General features: G+C 40.2%; 1 protein-coding gene across 1 annotated transcript in view; it reads right to left on the reverse strand.

The window, feature by feature from the left end:
• Positions 1-770: 770 nt before the first annotated feature.
• Positions 771-24,207, reverse strand: part of alx4a (ALX homeobox 4a) — a 48,705-nt gene continuing 25,268 nt past the window's right edge. The window contains exons 2-4 of the mRNA XM_088611026.1: positions 17,826-18,139; positions 11,554-11,682; positions 771-8,227 (exon numbers count right to left, since the gene is read on the reverse strand). Of these exons, the coding sequence (XP_088467152.1) occupies positions 7,910-8,227; positions 11,554-11,682; positions 17,826-18,139 (761 nt within the window). The 3' untranslated portion in view covers positions 771-7,909. The remainder of the gene's footprint in view (positions 8,228-11,553; positions 11,683-17,825; positions 18,140-24,207) is intronic.

The following is a 24,207-nucleotide window of genomic DNA, read 5'->3' on the forward strand; positions in this document are numbered from 1 at the left end:
GAGCACTTAAAGATGCAGATTTTAAGAAGTACAGAAGAAGGCTGTGGAATAATGGAGACTGAGCAGAGCTGTAACCAAGGAAACCTCTGGGCTGAAGCACAATTTTGTGTATGCGACTGTCCACACACAGTATTTGTAAAGGCTAGTTTAACAAAGAAAAAGCATGCTCTGGTGAGACACAAAATTAAAAATCTAGCAATAGAAGCTTCAAATCCAGACTCCTTTAGTGCGGCAGAATGTTTCATGTTATAGGCCAGCAGCAAAACGCTGGAGAGTGCTCACTCGTAATGAAGCTCCGACAAGGCTGTCCCGCTAACGAGAACATGTCCACAATAACACCTCCACAAACAGTGCTCTTTTCATGTCATTTCTTTTTGAATCTCATTCCTGGGGGGACCCGAGGACATTGCCACTTAAATGGAGTCTTCCTACGTGAGCCTCTCTTGATTGTCTCCCTGTCAGCCCCACTCCTTCTCCTGCTTTTGACCACATTGGCTCTGATCGGACCCTTTGTAAGCAGCAGGCAATTTTCAGCACCGCTGTTCAATGTCGGCTGTCACCTGTTGTTAATATACGCTCTGTAATCCACCCCGTACAATGTCAGCAGTTCAAAAGGGCGCTGTTAGTATTTTTGTCGACTTCAATTAGCGTGAGATTCTTGGAGGCTCTCCGATCTCATTTCAGCCCCCATTTCTTCCAAAGCAAATACAACCAGAGGGGGTTTCAGTTTGTCCATAGGGAGAACACATTCAACGAATTAAAACACAATAAGGCTTTTTCCACAAGTTTTATTGATGACCGGTACATTTTTAAAACACTTGCAAATAAAATGACAAAACAAAACTCTCTCTGTGCATCATATTCTGAACTCTTTTAAGGTCAGATCTTTACTATAGCTGCAGGACAGAGAGAAAGCCACAGAGGCCAGAGGTTTTATACGTGTTCTTATTCAACATGATAGTAAAGGGTAGAGAATTAGTGGTCTGAGAATTTCTGTCTGTCTTTTCACAAGCCGAACTTTTAAAAATAGTTCTGACTACTCAGTGGGAACCGTTTTGCAGAAATGTTACTCCCACACACAATCAATGGGAATTTTCTGTTCTGCACACCCACCCTGTATCTTTCTACATAAATAATCTTAGTTTGCCCCCTTTCGTTTTTTCTCTTCGTACGTTGTGATTAGAAGAAAACATTGTTGGAGGTTATCCCTCTTAAGTAGACCAAGAGAGAGTTTTAATCAAGCTAAAAGATTTTTTTGGGGGGAAAGAGGGGCTTTGTTTTTTTTCCAGTTTTGTCTATGATACATTTCTAGAGCCCTGTGTTTGGCTAAAATCTGTTTTGTTTTGCCAGTAATGAACAAATACAATATGAAAATTAAAGATGAGGAAAAACATTGCACGTAATTGCTAGCTCGTGGAGAGCCCATCTATGTTTTTTGCAATCAGTAATTTGTGCATTCTGGGAAAGGAGTTTGGCAGGAGAAACAGTTTTGCTGATCCGAGTGTTGTATTGAAAACATTTTGTATTTGTTCTTGGGACAACACCTTTTGGAGTTTGCTACATTCTGTAAAGATCTGGTCTTAATGTAAGTATAATGGCACTTGCAAAAACCTTTGATAAGTGCAATAACTTATTGCATAATAAAACAAAATAATATAAGTACATGAACAGGATTAAAAATATAACTATTATTTTAAAAGCAGTACAAGGTTGCTTAAAGCCATGAAAACCTTTTTTTAGCCTACCATTTATAAACCATTTTGTGTTGTTTTTTTTTTTGCCTAATAAGCCAGGTTAAAAAACCAAACAAAACACAAAAAAGAAAAACTTCAAATTTCTTAAAATGATACATTACATTTGTAACAAATTAGTTACAGTTTCAAGGGTCTTTTCACTGAAAATCAATAAATTTACACAACAAAAACCACACATGCACACACACAAACATGAAAATGAACCAAAAAATACACTTTTATCATATGAATCTGGAAAACATATTGCCCTGCTTCAGTAGTATTAGAACTGGAAGGGGACAGAGGATGGGAGAGGGGTTATCTGGTGGCCAAGGCACGGATGTGAACTTTTGCATTAATGTCTCTGACTGCCAAAAGCGCCCCCTATAGCCAGGAGGACCTCCTCATCCTCCTCTAGTTGTGATGATGGTAGAAAGGGAGTCAGGATAGTCGCCAACATTTTTGTCCCAACACTCTTTATGTAGAAAGTGATAAGCCTAAGTGTGTGGTTCGATTTAAAGACATTATTTTGAACATAAAGAAAACAAAATCTACCCACTGAACATATTTCTAAAGATTTATTTTACACTGCTTGCTTACACCACAGTAGGTGGCATGGGGTTCAAAGTTTTCGAGACCCCAAAACATTTTATTCTCTAAGTCTGCAAATGAACAAGAGTGTGGAGGAGGGCTTTTGGCTGTTATTTGCGTACTGCAGTCTGTGTAAGTTACCTAGATAGCGACCAAGCTTTTAGCCTAAACCCCCTGTTTACCACTGTGCACGAGACTAAAGAAGTGGACATCTTAAGAAGAGGAATAAAAACAGATAAGTAGCATGGAGTCATCCAATAAAAGGACATTTATACATCATATTTAAATGTGTTTTCAATTTTAGGTGATCTTAAATGTGATGTTATGATTTTAATGCCCCTCAACTAGTTTGCTTCGATTTGTTAATTTTTTAAAATATGTTAAATTTTAAGTCAAATGAATTACAAAAATGCGATGACAGAGAGCGACAGTATAAATAAATGAATGCCTTACATTTGAAAAAAAAATGGTTCAGGGTGAGTTTGAAGAAGAATAATAATGATCGCTGCATGTGACTGCTCCGAGGCACTTTGCAGTGAAGAGGAATTTCTACTCATGGTGGATATAGGCAGATTCTTTGCTCTTTCTCTCTTGTTGTCCAATCCGTTTGCCACAGGTGGCCCCGTACCAATGTTAAAAATTGTATTTAAATCTGGGCTCATGTGCTGAAGGAGTTCCCAGCATTCTGCTGTGTTGTTGCACCCGTGGAGTGGGGCTGGCGGTCGTGACGATTCTTTGAAAGAGGAGCTATGACAGCTGATGGTAAGCATGTGTGATGGATGTTTGTTTTGTATTTAACTCATTGCAGCTGCGTGGACTGTCCTTTTCCCAGGACACTGAATCACAGTGGCTGCTTAACCCATATGGCCCTTCTTAGCACAGGGCGTAAGCTCAAAGGCAATTTTCCCAAAAGCGGCGAACACATTTCGGATTGAAAGAGACTACCACATATACGCACATTTAAGGTCATTGGTAAATCCTGTTATTCCAGTGCAATAAATGTTCCAGTATGTAGAAACTATACATAAAATCTTGTCAATGCTGGTCTAACTATTTTATAATAGGTTTTAAAACCTATTATTCTATTCAGAAATGAACAGTATAATAGGTTTTAAAATAACACTGCATTAGAGACCTGGAACGTGATAGTTTCTAATAACGTTTTCTCTTTTCGGTGAGTGACACCAGAGTGACAACTTTTTCTTTACTGCTTGTCTTCTTACAATATGCTTTCAATTATTTGTACTGTTGGATAAAATGGTTAGAAGATGGATGGATTATTTTAATTGTTTTTCTAGAAAGGATGCTCAAAATTTCTGTATGTCTTCCAGATTAACTGCAGGTAAAGTAGAGAGAACAAATTTCTCATTGGGAATTTTTAGGTAAACAGCACTCAATGCTGAGGTACCAATGTAACAAATGCAATTAGTTATAGCAGTGAACTCATCTAGCACAGCTTCAGGTCTATGAGAATGAGGAGCAGTCAACAGGAAAGAATTATCATATGTTATCATTATTAATATAGAGAGAGGAAGCAATTTCTGGTCTGTGGGGAATTATGTGGATTATATAAATTACATTTAATTTAAATACAGGAAAATCTCCTTTTGGGATATGTGAAAGAAAAGTTGATTGATCTAAATGTCCAGGAGTTTTAGAAAACTGCAGAGAAAAGAGAAGAGTATTTTTCTGAAATGAGAGCCGCTGCAGTCTTGAAACTTCTTAGCTTTTTTTAACACTTCTTAGTTTTTTTGCCATGCTTTTCTTAGCTCCTGAGTATTTGCAGCTTGGTTTAAAGCACTTTATTCAAACTGAATTTCCTGTCATTTTAACATCAGTATGTAAACTGACAAATAATATCAGTTTTCTAAGCTTTGTCTGTTTCGATACCTTTGTTGTTTCATTTTTAATTTTGGAAAAGGTGCGGACAGTTCACATACTGCCCTCTCAGTCAACCCCTCAGTCCCAAACAGGGACCTTTGATTTTTCCTTTAAGATTACCAAGCTAACAATTCTTTCTCTTTTTAAAGAGCTTTTTGTTTTCCAGCGGGATTTCAATGAGAAGGAATGTGTTTTTTATTTGTAAACTTGGAATCATTTTTCAAGGATGTGGTGGTGGTGGGGGGGTTCAGATTCAATTTCAAATTTAGAACAGCTTCTTTTTTTCTTGATCGGAATGCCCACCCCATCTGAAAGGTGAGAAAAAGATCTGTGCAAATATTCTGTGTTTGCGGATTTCTGTCACCTTGTGCCAGTGCTGATCCAAAAAGCATGATGGCTTAGCGATGAGGCTTCTTCGGCGTCATATGGATAATGTCCTTGACCGAAACACAGCAGGGACAAGTGGAAGCCAAGGAAAGCCCTTAAGCAAGTGGGACTTGGGGGAACCAGATCCTCTCTCTGGCAGAGCAGAGATTTTTCTTGAAATCATTTCACAGGGGCGGTTGCCAAGAATGAAATGAAACACAGCTCAAAATTCAGTCTTCACCTCCGGCTCCAGTACCATCCTGAGGCTTTTCATAGCTGTGCCTGTAGATGTGTCAGTGACTCCTAGTTCTCCTTTGGTGTTTTACAGCCTTATACTGAGAAATGTCTCCCTTTAAGCTTTTCTTGGACTTTCACACCTTTCTTTATTCTTTTTAAGGAATGAAATTCCCTTTCATATATAAAGCTTTGATGTGAAACTTCCAGTATTATCCAACAAGACACACAAGCCATTTCAGATTTTTAAGTAGTCTCTTGTGGTGGATCAGTAGTAAAAGGTATATATTTTTAGAAAAGTTATTCGTGGTTTGACATGGAGAGGAGGCTGCTTTTTTAACATCAGCTTCCATGCTGATCCTCACACTCTGGTCCTCAAAAAAGAGTGTTACTAATCTTCCAGTACTGGCTCAAGATGTCTGTTCCAGTTCCATTGTGAGGTTCCTCTTTATACACAATTGGATGATAAGGAGACCTGTTTCATCTCTCATCTGACTGGGACCTCTTTAAAGTGCTTTGAGAAGGTGCTTCCCATGAGAAGGCACAGAAAATTATAAAAATTGGTTGGTACACTTTCAAATATAAGTTTTCAGAGATCCATATCCCAATAGACTTAAAGTATCCAAATTATTCCACTTGATTAAACTTGGAAGGTATTCCTCCATTTTTTCCCTTTCATATTGACTGGATTATGGAGAAAGGTGTTCTATTAATGAATACGTCCCACTGCCAATTCCACAGTGCAGACTAAACCCACAAGTTGTCTTTGGCATTACTTGAGAGACTATTCTGACAACTTTTCACACACTGAGGAAAATGTTTGAAGAGTCAAAGAAAACAGAGCAAAACATACAAGCCAAATCAGGCCCACACATTTCTTTCCAACATAAGAGATGAACCAATAAGAGGTTACTGAGAAACTCTGTAACTTTACTGTGCCACAAGTTCTGTCTGCGCATGAATTTCCAGCTCAAGCCGATTCAAGAGGGTGAAGACTTTGCCTTGCAAAGAACATGATTTTTTATCACATATTGCCGTTTGGAAAGATGGCATGGCGTCTCCTCTGGATCCTCATTTGTGGCAAATAATGCACGTATTACGATAATAATAATTAGCTTTCTCTACATCAATTTATTGCCAGTTTGTAACTTTTGGAAATTTTGGAAGACGGTCTACAAAAGAAAAACACAATTCCTGTTTCTTCGTGCAGCTGATGGTAGAGTTTTGAAATGAAGCTAGGCTGGGCTTTTGGTTGCTCTGTGTTATTGCTGGCTGCTAAGATCTGCAGGAGTGGGGACACTTTTCCTGTAACCTGAAGCTTGTGAAGTGTTTCCTTTGAGGCCCTGCTGAGCGGAGCCGGGAGAATTACCTGTGGAAAGGGGAGGAAATTGCATGTCCACTTTAAATCAATGCCAATCTCTCCCCTCGCACACAAACAGCCAAGGCCTGTGCGATTCTCCCAGGCCCTGCCGCCCTCAAACCAGCAGGGCCACTTGGTTACCAGTTCTAAGGAACTTTTGCAAGCAGCTCTTAAATCTCCAAAGGCAAAAGAAAGTATCTATGGTGAAGTATGAAAACCAATGCAAAAAATGTGCAAAGGGATAAATGAAGAGAAAACAACGTAGCAATCAAAGCAAACTCTACCTCCTGCCTCCTGAATAAAGGTGGTTTTGTTTCTTGTTGAGTCACTGTCATCTCTAGCTGGGCATGGCTTTCATAGTTTGGTCGCTACTTAAGTCTTTGCATACAGTAGGTGAAGTTTCAGGTCACTTCATTTCAACTTACAAATACGTTTGTTGTTTGATTGTCCGCAGCGTTAATGAAAATTCTCTCATGAATTCGTTTGGGGAATTCATCTTAAGCGTGGTAAGGTAACGGCCTTGAAGTGATGACATGCAAGTTATTGTACGTTGGTTTAATCTACCGCAGGAGACTTTAAAATGCCTGATGTAGGATGGTCTTAAATGGAAAGTTTTTTCAGTTGGCTGTACCTGCTTAACTTTGGAAAATGTAACTTTTTTGGGTGGAGGGGGTTAAAGAAAATAAATGTGCTTTTCACACCATTTGAAAAACCATTTTCATTAAGCTTTTCAATTTGTCTGTGTAATAGGAAAGTTCAAAACTAACTGGGTCTGACAAAGCTATGCTTACTTATATTACCACATTTTTCAGCCGGTTTTGCTGTTTACAATTACTTTGAAGGTTTTGCTCCCCTTTCTCATTTGAACACAATTGCAGACAACCCTGTGAGAAGAATAAAGCTGAGAGTTGTTTTTACACAGACTGCAAAAAGAAGCCATATGAAAGGACTATACACTGCAGTATATCAAATAAATGTTACATGTGTGAAAATGAATTGTGAGAAAGGATGTTGTTAATCCAGGCAAAAAGACACGATGGACTGGCCTTATAATATTCATATAAATTCAGTGTATAGCAATACCTTGCCCCAAGCACCCTAGAGGAAAAGAATAAAAGACAAACCCTGTGAATGACAAGGATGTGGTTGAAAAGACAAGTGGAAACAGTACTGTAAAACAAGAAATGCCCTTGGGAAAACGATAACCAATTGTTATGTGCTAGAGTCTGCACATTTTTTTGGCTTCAAGGAAAACTTTTTGCCACCCATTTCAAATGCTTGGTGGACTCACACCTTTAACAAAACTAGCAAGTGGTGTGCATCAAAATTTGTTTTAGCCTACAGCATTAGATTTCATCATCGTCGTCATGAAACCAAATGTGATGTTCTTTTGTTTCCCAACAATGCCAGTTTACTGTATATTGTGGTTGCCTTTTAACAAGCTTAAACATTCACTTTGTCTTCTGGATGTGGATATTTTTTGTTTTACAGTATCCCAACCTCCTAATCTCAGACGTGCGAGGACACCTGAACTCTTCGTTGATAAACCATACATCTCTTGCTCACATCTGTAGCCTCTCAATTCATGAGAGATGTCCTTGGATGAGTTCACGTACTGAAAGAGTCTCTTAGGCCTATCTGTTTTTCGAATTTGTTTTTTTTTTTCCGATTCAGCACTTTTCTGTTTTGTCTGATATTGCCTTTTCACTCATTTAAATTAAAAGGAGCTCCCTGGCGTAGTGCATCATGTTGCCCAGGAAATAGCAGCGCTGTGTTCTTTAGCCTTCATGCGCAGAGCGGCGATACTGGAGGACTTGCGGTCGGGCTCGGTGTTGAGATCATAGCCATTGATCCCTGCCCCAATGCCCGGGCTCCCGAACAGGCTGCCCATGTGTGTCTGTCCCATGTGCCCTCCAGGGCTGGGCACGCCCAGGAAATCAGAGACACTCCCAGCGGCGTGAGGGTGAGGGGTCATGCAGGAGGTCACCGTGTCGCAGGGAACCACACAGCCAGGTACAGGAGAGGCGGCACTGCTGCTCCCGATCCACGACGGGTTCTGAATCTGCAAGGGAACAGCGTTACTTTTCCAACCGTTCTCATGAAGCCCTGGCTCAGTTAGGTCAATTAGGCTCAAAGAGGTCATTTTCAGCTACGCATCTCTTTGAGATTTTGTTCTGATACAGGCTCATTTTGGGGCAATGCAACAAAGTAGCCGGAGCGCTGGGGTTGTAATTCAGATTTGCTCCTACTGAAGTTTTGAAATGCCAAAGCCCTGGCTGAAAGCCCACAAAGTTTGTTAAAGTCTGTGGGTTATGATAGAGGGACAGTTACACTGACAGGCCAGAAAATTTAGCTTCTATGTTAAACTATATGCTACAAAATTCAAAGATTTCATGTTTAAAATAATGTCTGAAAACAATATACCACAGAACTCGTACTTGGCGAATTGTGTTTTCACATGATTAAGAGCATTTCATTCAGGACAGGTCAGGTAGGCTCTAGCTTGGCTGCCATATTGAATTTCTTCAAAAGCACTCCAATGACTACACTGAGTCTGCATGGCAGACTTAAACAATAACTGGTATATAAGTTTTCTTTGGCTTTCTCTATAAAGATCAATCAAGACAGGCTGCTACCTAAAAAAACAGGGCCCACACAGTGACCCAGTCAATTTTCAGGTATACTTATTATGCCTAACCTTTTTTGTTACTCCTTATAGAGTGCACATAGGATTATTGTTTTTATGGAACAGTTACAGAAAGCTGTTTATGCTCTATCAAGAAATGCCCTTGCTTATGACCTTAGACGTCTCTAAAAATGTAGAGTTGCTTGAACTCCTTATACAGTGCATTTACAGTAATTGATATATAGGAATCAGTATAGGATCTGTCCAAAATTACACTGCCTGTGACTTCCTTGACCTCACTTGAAGGTGAAAACTAGCTTAAAACTCCATAGAAGGTACAGAAATGACCAAGGTTACTATAAAATAATATAGGCCTTAACCTATGAACTGTCCTTAAGGCCAAAGACTAAATCCATCATCTAACTCTTTACAGAGTGCATACAAGAGTCATGGTTGTTATAGAATCCCTGCAGGAAAATGCAATTTCTGTAACCTCATGTAGTTTGTATTCACAAATGTAACAAAATACTAGAAATAATCCTTTAGGATACTCCCGTAGGAAAGTGAAATATATAATATAATCTAGTTTGTAACTGTTGTTAAACGTAACCCATCTGAGGGCTCTCATGTGGCGTTACCAGGCTTGCCACTCTCTTGGGAAGCAGGCTGAGTGAGGCTTGTATCGTTAGTTGATGTGGGACTGCCCAAGCTGTGGCCCACAATTAGCAGTCCACGGCTGGAGTAGGGCTGGGATCACAACTAAAGGACTCTCCTGCAGGCTGCCAGTGGCATCAGTGAGAGGCGTGCTGCTCCTCCTGTTGGCTGCACTTTCATGCAGGCTCTGTGGAGCCTCCCAAGTGACAGATGATGGATGCATGGCTCTGCAGGCGGGCTTTCCAAAGGAGCGCGTCTGTGACTCCAATCTCTCCCAGGCGCGTACATACCGTACATGAGCGGTTACTGGTGAGCTGAGACTCACTCGCAACAGAACAACACTGGCGATTCCCAACGTGGGTTGGGAAAAAAAAAAGACCAGTTGGCAATTCCAAATTTAGAAAGGCCACCGTTCTAACGGCGCCTGCAGGATGAAGAGCATCCCAAGCAGAGATGCCATAACAAGGTGATGCCACCCCTAGCTATGTAGCACAGCGATGCGTGACATGCACTATCATGCTGCTGTTTCCACCAGGCCTCGAGAGAGAGAAGAAAAACTGTGCCGACAGTCAAGAATACAAAGCTGTCAGAAACTCCTTCATAATTACATGACTTAACTGCACAAAAGAGACTCAGTTTATCAGGTAGTGGGAAAGCATTTCTGCTTTCATAAATGTTCAAGTGGCCCGCACAACGGAGATCAAAGGATTTTTTTTTGCTTTTTTTAAAGAAAAAAAGTACTTGTAACGGCATTTTTCAGCTTCCCCACAAGCTTAAGATCAGAAAACCCAGTAGGTTAGCTTTGCTTCTGACCTCATAAATGAAACAAGGCTATCTCTCCCCTCTCTCCTCAATCCAGGGGTTTAATAACAAGTCACCATATGATTAAAAGTGAGCAGTTATGATCAGAGAGGGTGTTTAAAATTGTTTTTTTTGGTCTGTTGGAGACTGATGGTGGGTGGGGGTGTAGGGGGTGATGGGGAGATGAAAGAGTGCAGGGAGATGCCCCAGATGTGTAAGGAAGAATGCATTCCACAGCTGTGGCTCAGTCCAGAGGAGTGACCCATGGCCTCTGACCTCCCTGCAAATTAATAATAAACCTGGGATCCTCTGGGCTCTTACAGTGAAGTGAGGCTATATCCCTGCCCTGCCATGCCTGCAACAGCTTTTCCTGACTCTGGGATTAGACTGTGCAAAGTCCTAGATTCGTTTGTAAAAACAAAAAGATAATAATAAATCTGGGATCGTCTGGCTTTTAACAATACTTTTTGGGTATGACTCTGCTTCACCATACCTGTTACAGTTTTTCCCCACCCTGGGACCATACTGTACTACTAAGCCCTGGATTCCTCCCCTAGAAATACCCATGAATTTGCCAGCAGAGAACTGAGAAATAAAAGGCTTCATACTGAAGCTTACCGAGTTAAATTTCTTACCTTGCATTTGGTGTACTTTTTTTTGTGTGCTCTTTTCTAACCTTTCTAATCTATCCTGTATCTCTCTTTTCCTAGTTTGGAAGTACTGTCTACCTTGCTTCTTCAAGGCCCATACTAGAGTGTAGGATGCTGTCATTTAGGGTGACAAGTCTTCAAAGATGCAGGTAGCTGAGAATTACTGAGCTCTTTGTATGGGTGCCGTCAGACTGGCCTGTCTGAGAAGAAATGGCTAAGGGTTCAGACTTTCAAATAGTAAGGTACTGAAAAATCAGATCTGAAGGACCCACTTTCTTCTTACTCCTAGATCTTATTCTCTTAAGCAGTCCTGATGCATCCTCTAGCCTCTGCTCTTCACTGTTGTTGAATGTAGAAACACTGGCTTGTCATTTCTTTAATTGATAATTAGTAGGATTAACGTAACAATTAAGATGCGTGGTATATTAAAGTGCTTCAGTGGGGTGGATGGGTGTGTATTGAGTTGCTCTAAAGCTGCCTCTCTGACCGAGGAGAGCTGAAGATGCTCTCATACAGTACATGTGGAATCTCATACTCTAGGTGTCAGTCCAGGCCTTTCCTTTAAAGACTCTTCTGTCCCTGTTTTTTGAACGAGTATGCTAGTTCAGTGCCTGCGAGCATACACCTTTCCACCCTGGAGACTTCCGGCTGGCGTACCTGGGCGTAGTTTTCGGCTCGAGTCAGAAGCGGGAGCTCGTAGGCCGTGGAGAAGTGTGTCCGCACCTGCTGCATCTGGCCGAACCGCTCCCTCTTCCTCCACTTCGCCCGGCGGTTCTGAAACCACACCTGTCGCGGAGAGGCGGAAAGAGATCGGCGCTGAGTTCCTCTCGTGCTGGGAGGAGTGCAAAGTATGTGCCAGGGGTGCCAGCGTCGCCAGTCTGTTTCCAAGCACAGCAATGGACGGACGGGGCAGTAAATGTGACGTGAACGACACGGGCACAGTGTCCAGTTGACTGAGATTTGCAGAAGCTAATTCGTGGAATATCTCCTATGAGGAGTTTCCACCTGTTCCATGGGCTCATTTGAGTTATCGCAGAGATCTGTACCCCACATCCTTTACCCTGCTGTATATGAACCACAGGCTCTGTATTTTCACTGACTCACCATTGTTCTTAGTTTACAACAGAGCTTTTGATCTATTAGTCAGCTTCAGAGTATGAGGGGAGCAGCAGACATAGACCTCTGTTAATCATATCAAGTCAACCTTAAATTACTATTATATGTTAATATAGATGTATATAGTGATTAATTGCTCTGTGTCAATCCAAAAATCTATTTTTTTATTTTAATCATTCTTGAAATGCCTTCAGCTGCGGGCAGATTTTGTAAATGCCTTACTTTAACCGTGCAGATACAGTATTACTATGCTTGTTTCATAACCATAACCTGTCAGATTTCAGCTCTTTGTCCTGCGCGATGAAGCAAAGTAGGATTCGACGTGTAAACAACGATTTATTTAACCAGCTCTGGAAGCGGGGTCTGTTTCAGCAGCACTTTTTATGAGCCAGAAAGCGTAGCAGATGAAATCCTGAGAGAGGGCCTCTCTGCACAAGCAGCCTGGTGCTGGACAGCCTCAAGACTTCAAGGCCGACCTGTTGGGGAACCCAGTCCTCTGTGAGAGAGGAGGAAGTGATTTGGAGGAGGGGGGTTGGCTTAAATGTCTGAACACAGAACGCAAGTAAAACCTGACTAGCTTTGAAGTGATAGCTGCAGAAATCTGACAGGTACTTTAAAGCCGATTCCTGCAGGTTGGCTGCATTTGTTTACTGTCTCCCATCAGTCCGTCTCAAACTACAGGGCTGAGAGCACAGAGGACCCAACGGAAGATTGATTTCAGCTCGCCATGGGGATACGTAAAAGGTTGCCGGGAGACGAGAAATGATCCAGCAAGACTTCACCTTGTCAGTAACCAGTACTGTATATTGTACGTTGAGCAGTTCAAATTACTGTTCTCTAAAGGATAAAGTGTACTGTCTTGACAGGCAACGTTTACATCAGTTCCCTTCTAGAGAATGAGCTCACTTGAGTCAAGGTAACAGTGCAACAAAGTAAATTGTATTGAATGAAAAATTAAAACATTTTTAGAATTGCTAAACCTTTTTGACAAATGTTTAGCTTGTCTTATAAAATTCTTATCAGTTCTCATACACCTAACACAAGTAGTTTTATTGTTCTAAATAGTCATTTTGTATGTAGTGAATAAATGCTCCTGATTGTGTTACCTAATGCATAATATTACAGAGAGATCCGTTCAAATTTTCAAATGTGAAGATGGTGCAGTGACCTTCTTTCTGGCAAAACAGAAAATATCCATATTATTCACATTTTATTTAAGTATAATTTCAGGTAACTTGCAGGGAAAATTCTTAGAAAAACGTAGTTTGTATCCCCCTTTATGATGAACGATTCTATGATGATCTACTAAATTTGCTAATTTTATTCTTGAAACATCTGAATTTAATGTTGCAAAAAGTAATGTTTTATTTTTATGAGTGTGTAGAGAGAAACAAATGATGTTAATGATGACATTGGGTCAAGTAGATTTGATTGGTAAATGTTTTGGATTAGATCTACAGTTCTACAATCCAACCCAATCTTGAATACAAATTATTGAAAGTGTTAGTTTTTTGTTCTTTGATTTTTATGTGGAACATGTGTTTGATCACATTGAAAACAGCTGCTTCACTATTTCATTGCTCTCTCTTAGAGCACCCACATTTTAATTAGTTTTATTAATTTATGAGTTAAAAGCATTGGCGACTGGAGGATTTATAGCCTGATGTGTAAACTGGCAGGGTTATATATTTTTAGATACAAACAGAATAATTATTACCCCTTTTTTCTTGCACAAGAGCACTGCAAATTATTTTATTCTTTCCGTATGAAGCAGAATGGTATTTAACTCTTATGTGCTGTAGCCCTATGAAGCTCAATGTCTGGGACAAGCACATACTGTAGTAACACAACAGATCAAGGAAGTTCCATTCTACAGCCTGAATTTATGCTTGTCCGTCAAATGTGTAGGGTTTGTAAATCCATCTGCATATATCACTCACACTAGTAACTACTTCTGTTAATGTGAAATGTCTTTTATGATACTATATTGGAAGTTATTTGAAGGACTTAGTAACCTAGGATAGTAAAAAAAGGCAACACTGCAGAAAATACATTCATCTGTTGAAGTTGCCTTTTGTGTATTCATTACAGAAGTTTTGTTTTCTCTTTTATCATTTATTATTTTAGGCTTTGAATTGTGCTAAGACTTTCACATCCTTTAAAACAAAGAGGCATCCTTTCTTTGTTCGCTGCAGAGTGTAATCTTGGATCGCCAATGGATTTTTACCCCACTGGTTTGTGGTTATCACAATCAATGACATGTTATTTCCCTTTTTGTTTGATTTTTCTGTATTTTAGCTGCACAATTAATCCAAGTGAATTAATGAAGCCACACGTCACATACTAGAGGTGGATGAGTAATCGTGAGCAGAGCAGGAAATACAGAAAATGGAAAATGGTCTCTGTGGGGGGAATTGTCTTAAAACGATTTTTAAAAATAAAATGCTAACAGACTCTGAAAGGCTCTATTTAAGAATGAGGCCAGAGAGTGCCCCCCGTTATCTGAAAGGAATAAAGCAGTTTTTACATGATAAAAGTTCCAGGTAATTACCTTCGACATGTGCATTTAAAACAGTTGTTCCCTGATACTTATTGCAAGTATTGCTATGATAAAATTGTTGTAGACCGTTGAGAAAAAGTTGTCCAGCTATCTAAATAGGGGCTGAGTCTCGCATGGATTTAGGCAAGGCATTCCACAATTTAGCCGCACAGATGTCAGAAGATCTATCTCTGCAAATGTGTAACCTGATATTGGATAAGCCAGACTGGCTTGAAATTCATTGCTCAAAATACTGTCCTGTACTTCACTGTTAAGTATATTAAGTTGAGTTTAACTGCCGTTATTATTTAGACTTGAATACATTTTAGTTATTTGTTTATGAAGTGTGGTATTCACAGCCTGATGTTCACAGCAAATAAAAGTTTCTTAAGAGAAACAAGTTCTTTAGACAGGATATGACTGTGACTTTCAGTAAACTGTATGTGTGCAACAAGGAGACTGGTGGATGCAAAACAAAATACTTGTACTTTCCAATTCCCAAAACAGCAATACATTGTTCACACAAGGTCTACACTAAAGTTGCCTGTGTATTTTGTGTCACTAGGTTTGAGCTTAGTATGAAAGCACGTAAAGTCATTGGATAAAACTTTTTGTCTCAAAGAATTGAACCTAGGCATATGAATTTAGTGCTCCAAAGTTTTTGTTTTTCTATGTTTTTGTGTTGAGATCGCCATACACCATTAGTTTATCCACGTGTTGCAGTTACAACTTTAAAAAATGTCTTTGTGATACTCCAATATTTGACAGTGGGTGAATACATACTGTATACAATTGGTTATTGAAAGATCAGTGCCCTGAAGGTGGACTGCCGTCTGGACCAGCTAGCAAAGGGTGATGGGAAGCGGTCAGCAAGGTAGGTGACATGTCTCTCTAATGTGGAACAGAGCGCGGATTCAAATGTTGAAAGACGAAACCGGGTTCCTCTTTTCTTTTTTTTCTTCCTCCTTCTTTTTTACATCAGAGGGGGAAGTTGGGAAATTGGAAAGCGAGATGGGAGACTGTTCAAAACTGGAGCTTGTTTTCATTTCATGTTTAATTTCCTGATCCTTAAGCCCCTGGCTTTCCGACGCTGCCCCCTTGGAACCTCGAGAGGGGAGAGTGGCGGCCGAGCTACTCCTGCTCAGACTTGCAGCCTCTGTCTGAGAGAGAGCGGTTTAGTGTTTCTGCTCCAGAGCTCTCCAGCAAATGGGGCTTTGAACAGAAAAGGCCAAATATTTTAGAGAACAGATCACTGTAGAAGTTATAAAGGCAGAGAAGTATTCAATTTTCTGTTCTTTTTTATAAAGCTGCACTGATGAAATGGGAAATGTAATTATATGAAGTAATAATGGGAGACCAACTGCACATTCAAATTGTAGTGAATCTGGCTCTTTGCAGTTGTAGTGAGGTCTCAGGTTTAGTTAGGACATGGATTTGAGTATCATCAGCATAGAAATTATAATTCAGGCCATGTGATTTTAATACCTGGTCAAGTGGGAAGATGGAAATGCTGAATAGCAGGGCACCCAGTATTGAGCCTTGGGGAACTCTAGGCTTAACGAACCCAACTTCACAATAAAAACCCCCAAGAGACATAAAATGTTGGTGATCAGTAAGATAAAAGTTGCTCCATTTCTCCATGTCAGAAATTCCAAACAGTCTCAAGACAGGAGAGTGAAATGTCATGATTAACAATGTTAAAAGCAGCACTTAGGTCTAGGAAAATTAGGATAGAAAATGAGAATCAGCTGCCATAAGTAGATCATTTATGGCTTTAACAAGGGCAGCTTCTGTGCTGTGTAACTGTCTGAAACCAGATTGGCAAGGTTTGAAGGGGTTATTAGCAATGGGGTGATTGTTATATTGTATTGCAACAGCACATTCTAAAATTGTTGCAAAAAAATTGAAGTAGATATAGGATGAACGTTGTTTAGGTTGTCCAGGGCCATGTTTGGTTTTTTAGGAAATGAGTCAGTAAAGCCATTTTAAAGGCTGTTTTTAAAATCTACCAGCAGACTCTTTCCGTAATAAGATATGTTTTTAAAAATGAGCATTTTACTGTTAAAAACCCTTTTAATGAATGACATCTGCGTGAACAAATCATTTATCTGTGTGAATATAGGTATTAAACTTCTAAAGAGTGGCCCAGGTGCTTTGGCACAATTGTGTGTACCAGACTACACATGAAATGCGGCTTTTCAAAGCAGGTCTTATTCCCAGTCCAATAATTTCAACATTAAGGTTTTTTAAATGTGTTCAAGCAGGGAAGCCAGACCAGTGACAGGACGTTGTCCAAAGCGCTTAACCTCTGACCCTTTAGCTGCATTTCTAAGGCATGAAATTCAAAGCAGAGCCCTCTTCTTCAATGGACTCTCTGTAACTTGCAGAAGAAGAGAAAACCTGTTTCTGTGACTAGGCATTTGTAACAAAAAAGCTTTGGATTATTGAAGCTCATGGTAAGCGTGAAAATGAGTGGTTGTGTTTCCTTTTAGAATTTCAGAAAATGAATTAGCTATTCCCACTGTGTTTTGATAAATCAGACTTTATAGTGATTTGGGGGGAGGCAGGCGTCCTAAAACAGCATGATGTCTGTGTTTGCATTGGGTATCAGCACACTGCTTCTCACTGATGATTGATTTAAAAGGAAACTTGATGTTATATACGCTGTGAAGAATTATGTTTCTGTGCTTAAAATTTAAAAGGCAGCTTAGGGCAGGTTCAGTGCCTTTTTTCACTTGTCAACTATCCATTCAGCCTCTCGTTCTGAAACAAGCGATGTGCGGGTTCTTCCCTTGGTGGTGCATTAATGAAAAACAAACACTGCAAAGCCACGGGCTTTTGGAGTTGGAGAGCCTCTCAGGATCAGCTTATTGCCTGTCTGTCTAAACTGGGATTGAGAGTGAGCGAGGGGCAGATGTACGTCAAACTTGGGGGGGGGAGGTCAGCAAAAGGGGTTGGTTTCCCACTCAGTGAAGTCTTTCTTTTAGCACTGCTGGGCTGAGTCCAGGAACTCAGGGTGAAATTCAAATGGTAGAGTTAAGCCCTAATGTGCTCTCCCTCCACTGTATTTTTGGTAATCAGACTGATGGATTTCTCTCTCAAGGCTATTGAGGGGTAACTGTGCATTAGGATGTACTGGAATTTTGTCTATGTTAAAATGAAGGCTTTACCATGAGATCCTATGATTCTGATAGGAGAACCACGTGAAAACACAGAGCTCGATGGCGTGTTTCTTGGCACACCCACCCTGTGCCATCAGTGACATTGCTCTTACCTGCACGCGGGCCTCGGTGAGGTCTGTGCGCAGGGCCAGCTGCTCCCGGGCATAGACATCGGGGTAGTGCGTCTTCTGGAAGACCTTCTCCAGCTCCTCCAGCTGGTAGCTGGTGAAGGTGGTCCGGTTGCGCCTCTTCTTGCCTTTGTTGCTCTCCCCCTCGCCCTTGTCCAGCGGACTGCCCAGCTCGGAGCCAGGGCGCTCCTGGGGCCCCTTCACCCCGGCCTCCTTCACGCTGAGGTAGCTGCTGTCCATGCCTGCAGGGTCAGCGCTCGAGGGCAGTTCGGAGTCTGTCAGCCCAGCGCCGTCTTTGGCTGTAAGACCGGGGACAAAGAGAGACGTCACCACCATACACCAGTTTTACCTCTTGGTTCTGGAGAGCCACCAGGTTTCACGGTGAACAGCAAATCCTTAGTGGCTACCGACCTGGAACCAGAAGTTCATTTTGAATCAAAACAAGTCATCTAGTACTCAGGTGGAATGAGAGTCAGAAGGCACTGCAGCCCTCAAGGACCAGAGGAGCATTTCACTGTAATAGTAATAGAAATGTGGGCTTAAGCCTACTGATTGGGAAAAGTGAATGGGGAAAAAGAGAAGAATTCGTCTTCATGTTGAGACTTTCATTATTTCAGCCTCCCCCTTAACTTGATTAAATTACATAAAAACAACTAGTTTCTCTAGGTTGGTTATTGCTACTTCCAGACTACAGTAAATTGTATATAATGAATCCATTCATTTTCTAACCTCTTTTTTCAATATAGGGTTGTGGGGTAGCCGGAGCCTATCCCAGCAAAGAGCAGAAGCAAGACAGGATACACCCTGTACAGGAACCCAGTCCATCGCGAGGCACACACAGACACACACCAAGGCTAATTTTCCCAGAATCCAGTTAACCTACCATTTTGTCTTTGGACTGTGGAAGGAAACCCATGTGAAAACTGAGAGAAACTCCAAGCAGATCTCACCCAGGAACTTAATCCAGTGTCCACAACAATGCTAATTTCACGCCACCGTGCCACCCGCAAATAATCCATATTTACAGTTTTAATATTTTGTAGGGTTAGTGCCACCCTATAGTAAACTAATGCATCTTTTTCAGAAATTTACAACCACCGGGTATTTTTGTGAGATACCCATGCAATTTATAATCGCCTCATAATCGGCTCATAGCTACAATCCCTTCCCACCTTTCAGCCACTCATCTTTTAACATGACCCAGGCTATACAGGACATCCAGCAGTGATTGAAGTAGAACATGTCCCTAACAGCACCACAGCCTGCAAGTGCCCGGGAGGTCAGAGGACCAGCTGTAATCCCCAAAACACGAGACACTCCTGGGCGACTATCCCTATCCTACTCTGAGGAGAGCTCAAACAGTCTTGGTCACAGTCGGCTAGTGACAAAACCCAGACTCGAACCTGGAATTACTGAGCTCAGCCTGATCTCTGGTTGAGCCCCTCATACAGTAGTTAATTTACACTGTTCTCATTGTAAAGAGACTTCTCTTGGATGTGTGATGACTGTGTAAAAACATTAAATTTAAGTCTCTGAAACCACCATGCCTGCTAGAGGATGAAGGTATGCATAAGAAATTGATCTGTGCTAGGGCTTTGCAAATCATGATTTGTCAATGAGTGACATATTTACAACAGTCTCATAGTCTTCTGTTGGGAGAGAAGAACCTGTATAGGAATGTGTGGCAGTGTATGACAGTGTGAGATAAACGTGAGAAGACACAGGGTTATGCAGGTAGTTGCACGTCAGCATTTGTCCATGGTGCAGTACCTGGTTCCAGGCTGTGTGTGGATTACTTGTATAATGTTGATGTTGAAATTATGTTATAAAGAAGATTCAAAAGTGCAACTCCACAATTGGCACGACTTTCCTTGTGTTTCTGTTCTGTGGATTTTATTTTGATATAAGACAGATGAAAAACCTGCGTGGCGGTTTTCTCTCATTTCTCTCAAAATGCATGCCATTTCTCTCAACAAGTAGAAATCTTCTTCACAGTTTCAGAAAGACTATGTAAACCATTGAATGACCCATGTGTTTGGACTAAAAGAAATTGGAACAGGAAGTACACTTCCAGCTTAAAAGTGGATTTTAAAAACCACTTGTGTAAAATGCAGCTGCTTGTGCTGGTGCTGCTTTCAGCAGCAGATAGGGGCATTAAGGGAAGCAGATGTGCTATAAATGCTCTATGCGGTTTAAGTGAAAAAAGTATGACCTTAGCAATTAACTCCTCTGTAAAGTACTTACTATCTAAATATTGATATCTGCGTGAGTCCAGACAGCTTCCAGCCTCTTCTTATATTGTGCTTTATGGCCTGTTCTTCTTCAGTGTTCCTGTTTTTTATTCATCAAAATGTTTTATTGAGAAGAAGCCCACTGAGATAAAAAAAACGTTTCCCAAGTGTATCCTACAGACAGTGGAATACAGTTTCTAACAATAATGTTCACCCAGTCACATTTGCAGGAATAGTATTTGTGTCCTTTCATCTTACATTTCAGATTTTATCTTCTGCTTTTCTGTCTTTTACTTTCTACAATCTGCATGACTCTGTTGCTCTCTGCTTCAGCTGTCATACTGACAAAGTGTTCCAGCTGAAATAACGTTTGGAAAGACTCTACAAAGTCAGCTGCCAGGCAGGGTATGAAAGAAGCAAACGATTTTGCTCTGCAAATATCTGATGTGATGATTAAGCATTATGGTACATACTTTCAAACATTATGCCACAACTGCAATTTTTAATGGCAAGTGTCAACTGAGTGTGCACAAGAAGAATTCACAAAGCACATTTAATATTTAATTAAAAAATACAGAGAAATCTACTGCTGCTACTATAAAATGGTAATGTTAACTGTATAAAAATAATACTGCAGTACATATATTAGAGTATACTGGAGCATAAATACCTAGAGTAGGTATACTGAAGAAGCTTCATGATTTTACCAGCTGGGACACCAGTCTGTGGAATGGATGGACATCAGAGCAAAAGAATAAATGATTGGAGAGAAAAAAAGAGAAAAAGAAAATTGAAAAGATGGATGCGACCCCTGCCAGGCAAGTCTTTTTCACATATTTTTAGTCCCAAGTATCATTTTTTTTCACTGTTTGTGGTTTTCAGTTTGTGCAGTTGCACCTTGATTTGTCCATTGTGCACTTTTGCTGCCGTGCAATTCCAAATAAAAAACAGCTTGTGTTGTAATTCCGGTATTGTAGAGGTCTTTCATGTTGCAGAAAGGTCCTTGTTTTTGTCTGTCATTGTGAGTATTAATTTCCTGGTATTACCATAAACATGGTAACAGAGAAGCTGGTGGCTGTTAAAGTGTCTGAATTAATTCATCTTAAAAAAGTATTGTCCTGGATTCTTAATGTCCTCAAATCATGCCAAAGAAACCGCCAACATGGAAAAGGTGCTGAACTCACAGTTTAAGGAATCAAATGTCTGCAGGGTGCAATTTGATTAAAACATGGTTAATGGAAATCAGAAACAGGCCTTTTTATCAACACGTCCTTCATGGTCCAGAACTCTGTGTCCTTGCTTTCAGCAGATGTCCATCATTAAAGAGCCCAAGACTAAAAGAGTAGCTTCTGCCAAGACCTGACTGGATAAAGCATTTGCCCTCTGTACCACATCTCTTCTGCTGCAGAGATTTGTGGTTATTTGACATGTGATCTAAATGTCCTAAAATGTCTTCAAAAGTGACACAGAGCACAAAACAGTTTAACCCTATTCCCTATTGTGCCAGTCCCACAGAGGTTTAAAATATAAATCCTACGGGACGCTCTCTATCCGTGGATAACATTGAGCATTGTTGATTTGTCTCCTTGCACAGCTTGTCTGCCTCTCTGGACACTCCTGAAAATGAGAGCCAGCCCTCTTCCATAAATCAAGCTTTCATCAAAAATAACCACCCTTGGCTTTAATTATAGTCTGAGAGAAATTATAGGCTTTCTTCATATTCTGGGGTAACCCATCTCATTTCTCTTATCCAACAGACAGTCCTGCTGTGTCTTCAGTGCTAAGATATGTTCTGGAATGAACATCATGTCCATAGCATGCAAACAAACTGGCTATAGGCCTTGTTAAAGTAGTACATGGGGTTGTTTGTGAATTGGGAAACAAGTTGGTTACCTAGGAAAACTCAGCAACAAGTAGTTTAACTGTATTTACTTTGTACTCTAAAAATATAGCAATTTATTTGGGAAACCTGAATGCAGCTCTCACAGTAGTACTTTTCACTATATTTTTTTCCCAAAAGAAACCTAGTGTTTTAAACCATTCAAGTATTGTTTGATTTTTTGTACAGTCACACTTTATATACAGTATTTGTCCTTTTAACAACAATTCCAAAAGATAAAAAAATCAGTAAGGCTCCCCAACAACCACTGATGGATATATCAGTATTAAATTATTATAATCTTAACTAATCTCCACTCATTTATAGCCATGAAACATGAGTAATGGGTTTGCTTTTTTATCTTCCAGAACGTGTTATTTATTACTGTCCTTGAAGACCATGTCTGCTGGACTTGTTTTCTGTTTTGGTATCTGAGAATGCTTTTTTCTGACCAGGAGCACAAAATGAGTTTCTTCTTTGGCACACAATCATTCCAGTAGAACCTTCTGACTGCCCAGTTCTGTCGCAGTTCTTCTTTAACACTCAGTCTTTCTAAAGATGAGAATGTTACTGTATTTATACAGTATGCAGCTAGGGAAAGTGAGATGTGTTCACTTTCTGCTGAAGGATCTGGAAAAGTCTTCTGAAATTAGAGCTGGAATACAACTGTGTAAGTGCTAACTCTGATGCCAGGGCTTGTGGTAGCCCAAAATGGGCATTGTGCGTCATGGGACAGCCACGTAGTGTGGTGGGCCCTTAAAATGAATGACTTTGCGGGAGGTATACGTGTAGAGTCCTTTAATGATACAATATAACCTCACAAATACAAGTTTGCTAGATGAACGTTTATATCCCTGGGCATTACTTCATTATTGTTTATCCTGTTGTGTATTTACAGTACAGACTGACTCTCTTCGGCTGCTGGTAAAGTATGTCAGTATCTATGTGAAACAAACAAGCTATGCAGAGAGAACTATAGCCGAATCCATGTGCTGTAATGGGAAAAGCACAAAAATAAATGAAAAGGGGTAGATGATGATTTAGTCTTTTAATGAAGGTTCAGCAAGGCTTTATGAGTGTTCTATAAAATCAGACAAAAGTCAGACAAATGGAACTGATTATTATTTCAGCAAAACTGCTTGGAAAGTCCCAAATATCACGTAATTTTTACAAATGCTCACGTTAATGACAGATATTTACCACCCATTAATGTTTCTTTGTTTCAGAACTGCAGACGTAAAGAAATCATGCCACAAGCCTGTTAAAACTAATCTACAGCCTGCAGCTGCTTAAGTAACATGAGGAGCTGAGGAGTATGTCTCTGAAGCCTTCATCTCCTTTCTTTAATCACTTTTGCAACACTTTTAAATTGTGTTTCCTTTCCCTGATGATGTTTATTTCTTTATCTCTCAAGTTCATTATTTCATATAGTCATAAAAAGGGGAAGGTTAAAAATGACAGGGGGTGTTTGACCCAATCAGCTTGTTTTGAACCAGGGGGGCAGAGACCAAAATAAAAGATTAAATATACTGTATATAACAATAGAAATAGTTGAAAATCCCTGTCTTTAGGATCCAAAATTGTCATCTATAACAACATCACTGGCTTGTTTGTAACAGCCTGAAACCTTTCTGTGAAAGGCAGTGTCTTATTATTATTATCTGTCCCGAATGCTACAAAATGTAAATGCCAGATTTGTCCTCAGATTCTTGTATTGTCGTCAGTTTTGCTCATCCTCTTATCCACTCTGTCACTCAATTCTACTGCAGCCAGCTCTTTAATTATTAATTGATATTAATTAATTGATCATCAGCATGATGAACTTAACAATTAAAGTATTGGTTGTACTAAAGTACTTCAATGTAGTGATTGGCAGAAAGCGGAGTAGCCATTAGGATTTTGAATATCTAAATTGAGACTATGCAAAGTGGTATACATTCCAAGCTAAATATATTCAGTTCCCTGTCTATGACAACATTTCTTTCATATGCCAGAAGTTATTACTGTCTGGATGCTCTCTTTTGTATTGCCAGTAGAGGAGCAATATCCCTCTTGTGTTACACACCATGTTGTAACTGTAACACTGTAACACCATGTTGTAATCTGAATTAAATCACAGCTACCTATTTGACAAAGTTTCTCTTTGCAATTAAAATATGACAAATTTCACATTTCTGTTTAACATGGTCTCGTACCACAGGTGCTGCAGGGTACAGTATTCAGCAATGTGACTGCCTAATGGACAAGCATCATAGGT

This window comes from Lepisosteus platostomus, chromosome 18, assembly GCF_059453375.1.
Source record: "Lepisosteus platostomus isolate fLepPlt1 chromosome 18, fLepPlt1.hap1, whole genome shotgun sequence".
NCBI classification, from domain to species: domain Eukaryota; kingdom Metazoa; phylum Chordata; class Actinopteri; order Semionotiformes; family Lepisosteidae; genus Lepisosteus; species Lepisosteus platostomus.